The 12,119-nt window shown below is 37.7% G+C and overlaps 1 protein-coding gene across 1 annotated transcript; it reads left to right on the top strand.

The window, feature by feature from the left end:
- The first annotated feature begins 417 nt into the window (after window positions 1-417).
- LOC132393367 (transgelin-3-like) lies at window positions 418-11,716 on the top strand. The gene is made up of 5 exons (XM_059968486.1): window positions 418-678; window positions 4,069-4,256; window positions 7,209-7,383; window positions 8,161-8,263; window positions 8,435-11,716. The coding sequence occupies exons 2-5, from the start codon at window positions 4,077-4,079 to the stop codon at window positions 8,574-8,576; spliced, it is 600 nt and encodes a 199-aa protein (XP_059824469.1). The 5' UTR covers window positions 418-678; window positions 4,069-4,076; the 3' UTR covers window positions 8,577-11,716.
- Window positions 11,717-12,119: the final 403 nt, after the last annotated feature.

Raw genomic sequence — 12,119 nt, forward strand, 5'->3', positions numbered from 1 at the left:
AAGCAAAGCAGCAATGAAAATTATAGGGTGAGATTACTTTGGGGTCAGCATTAAGAGCCTTGGTCTTTTTATATACGTACTAAGGACCTAGACTTAGGGAAGCTTTTTTTTTTGGTGCATTGGCAATTTATATTAATGAAGGTCAAATTGACGCAGTTAATGGCCCCAAGCGTATTTTTGAAATATTAATTCAGTTCACTGTTTGCTGGAAACACCGCCCCTCAATTACCGGTGTTTTGAATGAATAATTTATCTTCCTTTAATAAATGGCAATATCCCTAGCAAAATATGATGATTCAGTTTTGCACAATCTGACGGCCCATCGGCTTCGTTTATTGATCTCTGTACACTCTGATGAGGAAAAACACGGGACTGATGATGGTGAAAATTATAGTCAGGGTTTCAATTGTCCTGGAAGCAGACGGCAGGAAGGCAGCTCCCTGGTCAAAGTCAGATAACCAGCTGTATGTCGCATCTGGAACCGTCTATCTAACATCGTTAGTATCAAAACAGCAGGCTATCAGTCGGCTAACCTCTGGGGTGTGGTTATTCGAGAGCATAATCGGTGCTTGAGATTCTTTCCAGAGCTGGCCTCGGTAGCGCTCTCACCATTCGACCTAATTCGCGGTGTCTGTCCTAGATTTCGCACTGCGTTTCCCGGGGACGTCTCAATTTCAGGTTGGTTTTACTCACTGTGAATTATGAATAGAGAAAAACGCAAAGCGTTTTCTACTGAAAAGGACATTTGGTGATATTGCTTTTAGCAAACTAAAGAAAAGCAGTGATTTTTTGTTTTGGCAAATGTGCGCAACTAGACTAGTGCCGAGTATTGATGGTATAATGTAATGCAGTAACGTTCATTTTCATAATTATACTACTCTTCTTCTGTTATAAGATCAAATTATTCATTGATACCCCGCTTTTCATTTTTGCCTTCCAGCTTTATTACCCTAGATGTTCAGCTCCATTCACTTTAGTGAAACCATAATGTAAACATGTTCTCAACTCTAACATGTTCTAACAACTCTAACACGTTCATGTTTTTTTAAGTGGATTCCAACTACAGTGAATACGCATTTAACTTTTGCTCGTATTGGTAAAACTTCTGAAATAGCCTTTTTTATATTTTGCTGAATAATAGATTATTAATATATTTTCTACAATTACCTCACTTTCTTCCGTGCACTAAACGTCCCTATTCTGTCAGCGAGTGGAAACGGACTTTTGTAATGGGCGGACAGATGGTAGAGGTGTCATCCGCCCTCTTCAATAGGGAGGGGGAAGGGTGTAAATGGTTTCCTGCCTGTTCATCATTATTCTTTCACTAACTTACAGGGATATCTAAAACGGCTAAGGCATTGCATGGAAGGAACCCGAGAAAAATATTTGTAGTTATAAGTTGCATCATTTTAGTATAGACTGGTATTAATTTTTAGTTGTAGCTGAAATCTAGATACTACCATACTTAATATATCATGTTGGAGAAGGACAATCGTACAATTCACTGAATTTTGAATTTCTCCGGACTCTGTCAATTGTATTCATTTTAAGTGCAGTTCGATACCAAATTTACTATATAGGTTTTCTGTTTAAGTTTTAATGTCAGCACTTAAAAATTAACTTGTTTATTAGTTTTAATATGGGAAATGTAAGTGCTCAATTGATGAGGAAAAAGTTGTGTAACAAACATGAAAGTACTTGCCTAAGCACAAAATAATAAATCCCTTGGCTACCAATGGTAGAACATGTACTTGTTTTGGTTTAAAGGTCTCAGTTTATAGGGGGAGGGTAAGGTTAAAGTATGAGGTAAAAATAAAGGATTGTGGAACTGATTGGTATTAATACAATTGGATTGATTATTGAATACAAATTATTCCTGTGTAGGGAGATGGCAGAAGAGAGCATAGGGGAATTTTTGGAGAAATGGAATCATTTGGAACCAGTACTTTCTTCATAGACAAAATGGATGCCACTTTTGTCATAATGAAATAAGATTTTAAGCGCAGTGCTGAAACATTGTTTCTAGTTTTCTTCAGACATTAATTCAGACTTTAATCTTTCAATATTAGTACCACAGCTTCAACACTAAAGGTCTGGCAGTCGCCTTAAAAAGAAGGGTTGTGGTTAAAAAATTGCAGCCACTGGAAATGTGAAATAAGCAGCATCTGTAGAGGGTGGAACTGTTAACAACATTACTGGTGTTCTGAGCGGAGTGATTTCATCATTTTGCTTTTGCAGATCTTTAACTTGCCATTGCTTGCTGTTCTGAGAACGAGCAATGGGCTAGTGACTCCGGCAAATATTGGACATCTGGTAGCATGTACCGAATGGCCAGCTCTTAGAGCAAAAAATATTGATCTGGCACATCAAATCCCTCTGTTCAGAGAAGTCAGATTAACTACTGAGATTCTAATTCTCCAGTGAATCAATGACTCAGCTGTTTTTTAGTATTTGAATAATTTAAAATGGCAATGGGGGCAGCTGAGGTTTCCGCAACCAGCAGCTTGTGATGCAAAACCCTGATAAAGTGCTTCAGGAGACAAATGATTTCTTCTGGCTATATTAGTTTCTAGACCACTTCACAATATTGGTTCTGTGGGCATTTTAAGCTCTCGTGCCACGGCTCATCATCGGAAGCTCCATTTGCTCCGTCAGTATGTTCAATTTTAATTGATTGCCACCATGTTTGCTTTTGCTCCGAACCGTTTGGTACCAATTCTCAGCATTCTTTTGATTTGATTCCATTGATCTCTGACTTTTCAGCGAGTAATTTTCCCAATTATTTGGAAAAGTGGTTCCTGACCTGAAATCGAAAGAATAATCCTCACTTTTAAGAAGGCCCAACGGATAAATTTGGGTAAAAGTAACTGCAGTTGTTTCTCTGCACACCTTGCTTCAGTCTTTTGACTGCGTTTAGTTTAGGGTAAATGCTAAACTTATGCTCTGAAGTATTCTCCGGAGTTTAGACAATGGTGATATAGGAATTCTCCATGGCAGTGCTTCAAACTTTGATTTACTTGTGTTTATTGTCCTAGGAATGGATGATGTCTCTGTACTTTTTAATGTACCTACATAATTTTTCTCCCAGTTTATGTGCAGGCCATCATGTGGTGAACTACATATACCTGTCTGGATACCCCCCACCCCCCCGGCTGACTGCTCCTGTGCTCCTCCCACGGATCCCGGTATAAAGGCGATTGGAGGCACTGCTCCCCCCTCAGTCTCCAGGATGTAGTGTGGTGGTCTCTTGCTGCTTGTTCTTTCTTCCAGCCAATAAAAGCCTATATCTCGCCTCACGTCTCCAAGAGTTATTGATGGTGCATCACCTCTAACTGTTGGTCATTGGTCCAGATTCAGTACCTATAATTTTTTTCTTCACTGACCACATCCGCTCTGAACCTCGCTTCTCTCCTTGGGCACTTAGTGGCTAACCTATGTACTTGCTCCTTCAGCATTTCCGCTCTCTGGACCTGGCATTCTCAGTACCTCACTGAGCAGTTATTGCCGTGGGTTTTGTGATAAGACCCAGGTGGAAGACAAGGTTAGAATTACTTTCCCATCATAGCTATGAATCCTGCTACTCAACTGACAGGGCAGACTACATGATAGATTTTGTTAGTGTGAAATGTGTGCAGCTAGTCAATTTGTAGTGGAAGATACAAAGTTGTACTAGGTGTATTGCTATATGACTGTTCAAATGTTTCTGGATCCAATTTGTTTTGAGATGAATCAATATAAACACTTGCAAATAGATGCTTTTACAAATTTCAAGGATATTTTGAATGTGTGGAAAGTATAAATGCCATGTCATCAAATGAAGAAAAATCAATACTTGTTCAAAATGGAACACGTTATCACTAAACGCAGCCTCTTGCATTAACTCAGCTAAACCAATTATGATGAACTGCTCAGAAGGGTTAGTGCTATTTAACTGCAGTGATCTATAATGCACAGTAATTTAAATTGCCAATCGTTATTTCCCTTTGCACCGTGTACTGTGCTGTTCAATTTGTTGAGAATGAGCAGCTTTAACTTTTCTAGATATTAAATAAATACTTGCGTTTTTAGCTTCCAGAATGGCCAATAGAGGACCCAGCTATGGTTTGTCTAGAGAAGTTGAGCAGAAGATTGAACGGAAGTATGATCCAGACTTGGAAGAACGATTAGTGGACTGGATCATTGCACAGTGTGGTGGGAATATAAGTCGTCCAGATCCTGGAAAAACCCACTTTCAGAAGTGGCTGCTGAATGGTGTGGTAAGTGTAATTTAAACCTCTGTTCCTGATTGATCTCTGAATATTGTGGGAACTGATCGGAAACAAAGCTTTGGTTAAATTTGATGTAGTTTAACACAAAGCTACACCCCCAATGATTGTCAGATCTTGGGAAGTAATGCCAAACATTTATCATCATTTTAAATGATCATCCATGTGCAGTGATGTACCTAAATGTAATTTGTGAAATGATGCTTCCTTCCTATCTGAAATGTTTGATATACATGGAGAGGTTATAAAGGACATGAATGTTCAGGACACTCCCGCCCTGTGGAAAAGGGAGAGAAGAAATGAAGAAGTTGTAAAGATGTACTTGTTACTGCATTCAAAAATGTTTCAATAACTTGCACTGACATCAAATTAGCACTGATTTCAAACACATTGCTGCAGTGTAAACCAGTGATTATTTTATTTTAAACTTTTGGTATGCTTTCATAGGAAGAATAGCAAACAGTTCCTGCAAAAAAGCTACATCATCACCAAATGCCCGTTATGCTGCTGGCATCTAGGGCAGCAATGAAGGACCTCAATCATGTCTGTCCTTGGCCATCTTCTCTATTGTGCTCACTGCTCCAAAGAGCACAATATGAGGTCATTCTTACCCTTGGCCATTAGGTTCTATAATGAGTCATCCTATAGCCAGGGAAGTGATGACCCCCCTTCTGTTAGACTTTGAGGTAACTTTTTTTTATTCTTTCTTACTTCTCTTCTAATATTTGTATATCTGTGCACTTGTAATGCTACTGTGACACTGTAGTTTCCTTTGGGATCAATAAAGTATCTATCTCCATATGTTGCTCATAGTACTGGTAATTGAATGTTGTTCCCCCTTGCCCTGTCCTCAATGGGCCACAAAAGCTGACTACCTAACAACTGCCAAAAAAAATTGTGCTGGATTTTTCCTTAATTCTTCAAAGAAAATTCAGAGTGTAAATTTAACAAAGTATTAATTCTGAAAAGATGTCTTTTCTGTTACACCCTCACTGCCTGCATAGTAGAGTGTCTTCAGATACAATTTCTAATGAGTCTGATAGTACCAAAGTGTTTAAAATTTGCTGAAGGTGGAACGTTATTCTCATTAATAATGGACCAAGACAGTGATCACAATGAATTCACAACTATGCCCAGTTCTAAACTCTCTAGTTATTTACATAAATGTAGAAATCTTCCTTCCATTCTAATTGAGTTGCATTCGTGTATATCCTTGCCTCCGAACCATGATCTGCAAATCAATTTTAAAAATTTGCTCCATAGTTAAGGCTGCATATATTACAAGTATAGCTTTAATGCTACTCTTCAAGCTAATTTGTAATATATGCAGCCTTAACTATGAAGTAAAAATGTTTTAATTGATTTGCAGATCATGGCTAGAAGGCAAGAAAATACAGTACTTGGGCATCAATTTGCTTAGAATGGAAGAAAGATTTCTATATGTAAATAAAATTCAGAACTGGGCATAGTTGTGAATTCATTGTAATTGCTGTTTTGGTCCATTATTAATATGAATATTTCAGCAAATTTTAAACACTTTTTGGTACTAGAAGACACATTTAATATGAAGGAAGTGAGGGTGTTCTAGAACAGACTTCTTAAAGAATTAATACTTCTATACATAATTTACTTTGAAGAATTAAGGAGAAAAAGGACTTTTTTTGCAGTTAAGTAGTCAGCTTTGATGGCTCATTGAGGATGGGGCAAGGAGCGGACTATACTTAATTACCAGCAGGTGATTGCCTGTCAAGCTTTCATAACTGTTCGAAGGTTATAAGGTTTGATTGCCCCTTGCTGATTTGGATCTCTCCGCAAATCCTAGTTTAAAACATTACCCAAGTTGGCTGATTTGAAGTAACTTCTATCTACTGAGTAAATGGTTGTCTATTTTTGTCATTTAGGGATATAGTGTGGAGTAGGCCTTTCTGGCCCTTTGTGCCACGCCACCCCTGCAACTCCTGATAACCCCGGTTTAACCCTAACCCAATCATGGGACAGTTTGCTGCAGGCTATTTGAAGACAAGATTTTTGTGCTGTCTGATTTTGAGCTGTGTGCAATGAACTCTACAATCGACGAACTGCATGCAATAATAATATGGTGCACATTGCCACTGAGCTAACAAGAATGTCAGGCTCTTGGATTGATTCCATGCTTTATTTTCCAATCCAGCTTGTAGAAAAATGTGTTTCAGTTGCTGCACTATGAAACCATCTGAAGTAACAGCAATATGCCTGTAAAATCATGCAAGGATTAATATGAACCTGAATTAGGAAATCCGGGTTTTCTGTTTGGTACCACCAGGATAAAGTTGTTCAGCTGGAAGCCATTTAGTCTATCTGCTGTTTTTCTTTGTGATTCTTGTTCCCAAGAAAGTAGTTCAGTTCTATTGCACCATACCTGGCTCTCTTTTTTGCTGACGTTGTATCCAGTTACTTCCTGAGCTGCAGTGGCCTTCCATAAACGAGGAGACAACTATTCTCGATTAAGATGCATGATTTTTGTTCCTTTTCTATTTTTGAGTTTAACCTTGCAATCTGATTTTTGAGAGTGCAGCAGTTAAAGGCATAAATGAATTGTGGTAATGGTTCTGCAAAAACCCTAGGACTGAATTGCTTACAATGTAATGAATTTTGCAGTGCCCTGTTGTCAAGCAATACTGCAACATGATCACTGGTGCTCTTAATTTTGTCTGTTTTTTTAAGTTCTTTTCAGATATCTGAAAGCTTCTCACCGGCTTCGCTGGAAAAGTTAAGCTTTTCACGTAGTTGTAGTGGCATTTGTTGTAGGGTTGTACATGCTGCAAATTTATTTGAAAGGAGTTCACAAGCTCGTTGTTATTCAGTGGAAAATTAAAATTCTCCTTGGTTTTAAGCTATTGGATATATTGCTAAGTTCTTAAGGCATCTTATAATGTCACATGAAACTTTAACTCTTCTTTTTAGTTATTATGTAGGGTTATAAATGGACTTTATCCAAAAGGCCAGGAGCCAATTAAAAAAGTCCAAGAGTCCAAAACGGCCTTCAAACAGATGGAACAGATCTCTCAGTTTCTGAAAGCCGCTGAAGATTATGGTGTTGCAACAATGGATATCTTCCAGACTGTAGACCTCTGGGAAGGTATTGGGCACAGCTGCTTAATTTTGCTTTTTAAAAAGTTAATAAAATGGGAGTGAATAACATTTGGCTGAGTTTAGTGGGGGATTAAGAAAGATGCATTTTTTCCCCCCCAAAATGAAAACAAGATGGCTTTCTACCTAATCCTTTGTAATCACATCCAAACATTCTCTTGCACTCTTTTTATATACACAAATAGAAACTCTATTTTAGTGTTGTAAAATTTTTTTCAGTATTCTTTTCACTTGTTCAAATATTAGTTATTTAAACATGATCTATGGAGCAAGTGATGGTTTCTTGTGACTTTGGGACCATTGATTAGAAACATTATCTCCAAAGATGATGCTTTGTTTATTTCTATATACTTTCTGGATTCATATCTAGAAATATAATTTGCTCTTATTGAATAACTTTACTGACAATTCTACTGACTTTAATTCTTTAATTTATCTTTTTCTGAGAAATATCCAAAATATTGGGATGAGAATCCTATGGTCATGAAACTACAGATTCATATAAAAAGCTTCCATGGATATTTGTAATGCAAGATGTTTCTTTTGCTTCATTTTGATGTAAATAGATAACTGCTAGATCCTGTTAATCCTAAAATTAGAGATATTTGCAGTGGACAACAATCTTTGCATGGTTAATGTGAAACAGTACTGATCCAAATTAGCACTTTTTTATGCTAACTTTCTTTTAGAAATCTTGCTGATGTCTTGCCACCTTGTTACATTGATTGTTTTAGGTTTTCAATACAAAGCTTTATTTTCCTTGTAGGAAAGGATTTGGCTGCAGTGCAAAGAACATTAATGGCTTTGGGTAGTGTTGCAGTAACCAAAGATGATGGATATTATCAAGGAGATCCCAACTGGTTCCATAGGTAACACTTTTGTGTCATATTTAAAACTCCAAGGTATTCTTAATGGCATTTAATGTCTAGTAAAATCAATGCCTTGCAAAGTTAATGTCAATTTTGACTATAAATACACTTCTTTAAAGAAAAAGTTTTCTCAATGTATGTCCTATATTCACATGTACCTTTATTTAACAGGAAAGCTCAGAGCAACAAGCGTGAATTTTCTGAAGAGCAGCTTCGAAAAGGGCAAAGTGTTATCGGCCTACAGATGGGAAGTAACAAGGGAGCCTCTCAGTCCGGCATGACTGGCTATGGCATGCATCGACAGATCATGTAGCACACCATTCTTTGGCAAGAAACAGCAATCCAGTAGACTGGGGACTCTCATCTTAAACTACCATATTCTAAATTGCTGTCAAAGGTTGCTTGCTTTAACTTGCAGTTTATGGATTGTTATTGCAATGGGTAGCTATGCTGCACCACCACATTAACAATGTAAAGTTTTTGTTTTCAAAATATCATCTCCCCTCCCCACCGACCTAACAATTAACAAGTTAATTTCTGGAATCTTGTATTCCCGAGGAGTTGGGAATGAGAATGTTAGAACTCTCATTTGTGCTTTGTGCCACCTTTTGCCTGCGGAATTTGTAACACTACTTAATGTCTGTATTTAACGTTAATAGAATGATTTGCCATGAAATTAGATTGAAGGAATATTTCAGGTTTTGTGCAGATATGCTTTTGATCTTTGAATTAATCATTATATCCCTTCAGTTGTCATGGGAATTTGTGTAAGGACTTCAGGGAAGTGAAATTAGTCAGGTTGTGGCTGCTGAAAAGCTAAACAGAATAGAATCATCTGCAGCTCTTGTTTGACAGAGGTTTTCTTTTGTTGCCAAAACTATACTTGGTGGTTGAAATGAAATTAACTCCACTGTCACTGATGACAACATTACACTGTAACTGAATCAAATGACCAAAAATTCAATTTCTGGAATTGACTGATCTGCACATATTTAATCCTTTATCTAAAATTGTGGAGATATGTCAGCTTGCACACAGTTTTAACCCTACTTGTGTTCTTCTGATGTTGGTTTATTTCCCCTGTATGCAGAGATGTTTGTTAAAATAGTCCCTCATTCTGAATCGTGGTCTGCATTGCACACTTAAGGCAATGTGGAAATGTAAGTAATGTAGAATTTTTATTTTGTGGTGTAAGGTGACTCAATGATTAAATTTAGTTACTTGCAATTCAAAATACACGCTCTTAATTTTCAAGGAAGCTTATTTTTTTTTGGTTTAATCCATATCCTTGTAGGAGAGAGATTCTACTTTAAAAACAACTTGAGGTTAAACTTGGACCTTGTGGACTATGTAGAATGACTTGAATTTATTCTAGTAGATCTGGTGTAAATGGCTTCACTTGGGTCTAGTGCTCGAATGCATCCGCTAGATCCAGTAAAGGACTTCGAAGCAGTGCTGGTATGGAATTGGAATCTAAAGTGCCCAGTCAATGGAAATACAATTTGAAAGTTGGAACCTCCAATAGTCTAATTGGCTGTATTCATCTAACTGTTCTGTGACTTCATCATTGTTTTAAAAGGGAGAATTTTAAACTTGAGCATGTAAAACATTGCATGCTGAAGGAGTTGTACACATTGTCCTAAGCAAAGTTGTAATGATCACACACTGCACTGTTCTCCCATCAACTACTTCTGTTTCAAAATGAGTTTACAAAGTCCATACTGTTTTCTGGGCAATTCAATGAAACACTACGTTTGTAAACTTCCCATAGTTCTAATCCTCACGGTTCTAGAAAACTTCCATTTATTGTTCACATTGTCATCTATTAAAGGTTTCGGTTAAATCTATTGTCTTGATTTGTATGGTTTAATTTTATGGTTTGAAAACAAAATTGTTTAATATAGTGGTTTGGAACTAAAAGTTTACAAGATTTAAATTTGATCAGTTGCATTACTTGTGGTTGCCTGTAATCTGAAACAAAGCAGTGGTGTAGAAAGATAGCTTGTTAGAGTACATAATTTGAAATGGAGATTGCCTGAATTGAAGTCTGATAGTTTAAAGGGGTCTCTTGTATTGACTGGACATTTCTAATATTCTCCTCCTGCTTTTGGTTCTCCTAAAATGGCTCGTGCCATCACTTAAAATCTTCCTGCATGTACTGTACTTTCATGCTTCAATTAATCTATCAACCAGTAATATTTTTCAAACAGTAACTTAGCATCACAACACTGTCCATACACATACTCCCTTTTGTCTTAACATCCATCAGTTACCCTCGGCAAATTGCCAAAGTCAAATGAAGTTACAGCACTTTGTTTTATATTGCCATTATTTGTAGTTTTTCTTTTACTTCCTGTCGTCTCTACCACCAAATTCAGCAATTCATAGCATGTACTAAACACTCGTTTATTTTTTCTTGTCTCTTCTGGTTCTTTTCATCAATTCTTTTTGTTTACTGATTCTTGCTACTCTCCCAATGGCCATTTAGTTTATCTACTGTTTAGTCTGCACAATTTTGCTATCTACTATTGTGGTGAACTACATGTACCTGTCTGGACATGCCCCTCCCCCCCCACTCCCCGCTGACTGCTCCTGTGGCTCCTCCCACTGACCCCTGTATAAAGGCGATTGGAGGCACTGCTCCTCCCTCAGTCTCCAGGATGTTGTGTGGTGGGCTCTTACCAGCTAATAAAAGCCTATCTCGACTCGCGTCTCTGAGAGTTATTGATGGTGCATCAACCATATCCGTTCTTCTACTTCTGTTCTAAGGAGAACAGTCACTTGAACATGGAATAGTATCGCACAGGAACAGGCCATTTGACCTGCTGGTCTGTGCTGGCTTTGACATTTCAACTGGCAGCACGTAGTTGGTCCACAGCTCTCCATTCCATGACTGATTATGTGCCCGTTTAAATACCTCTTAGACTCTACTGTTGGATCAGCTTCCATCACTTTCCCTGGCAGGATATTTCTGGGCTCCTATTACTGTTTCTTTTAAAACCTCATTTCTAAACTTTCCTTTTTCCCACCCCCACCCCACCTCACTTCGCATCTATGTCCTCTAGCCTCTGGTATTTACCATTTCCACCAAGGTACTTAGCTTGCAGATGGGCAGTGCTAGGGGATCGCTTTTCCATGTACAAATCATAGCGGACTTGTATCCTAAAATTTAGTTTGGTGCACATCCAGACAAAAATAATGGTAGCTGTTCTACTTCATTTGCAACTTGTAATGAACTATTTCCTAACTTGGAATTGGGTTTAATATCACTGGTATGTGTTAACTCCATGACAGCAGTACAATGAAATACATGATCATGTAACTCAGTTTTTATTCTCTATTTATTTAAGTATATTTGTCTCTTAAATAGTTAAGTTAAAGTAAGTAGTGCAAAATTACAAATTTAAAAAGTAGTGAGCTAGTGTTTATGGATTCAATGTCGGTTTAGAAAACGGATGGCAGAGGCGAAGAAGCTGTCCCTAAATCACTGACTATGTGCCTTCAGGCTTCTGGACCTGCTTACCAGTTAGTAACAGTGTGGGAAAGACATGTTCTGGGTGGTGGGGATCCCTCATGGTGGATGCTGCCTTCCTAAGGCACCACTTCTAGTCGGTGTCCTGGATGCTACAGGGAAGTATCTGGAAGGTATAAATATACTTTGAATTAAATGCCAGTTTGCCTTCTTTTTACTGAGATAGAAATGAAATTGTTCCTTTACCTTGGAGATTCTGTTAATCTTCTAGTGACTAGAATGCCTTGAAGACTTTTGGGGGAGCATTTCTATCTTTTCAAGACCTTAATTTCAAGTTATCATTGGTAATACCATAAGACAAATACACTTGAAGATAGAACAACT

The sequence above is a fragment of the Hypanus sabinus genome, chromosome 4 (genome assembly GCF_030144855.1).
Source record: "Hypanus sabinus isolate sHypSab1 chromosome 4, sHypSab1.hap1, whole genome shotgun sequence".
In the NCBI taxonomy this organism is placed as follows: domain Eukaryota; kingdom Metazoa; phylum Chordata; class Chondrichthyes; order Myliobatiformes; family Dasyatidae; genus Hypanus; species Hypanus sabinus.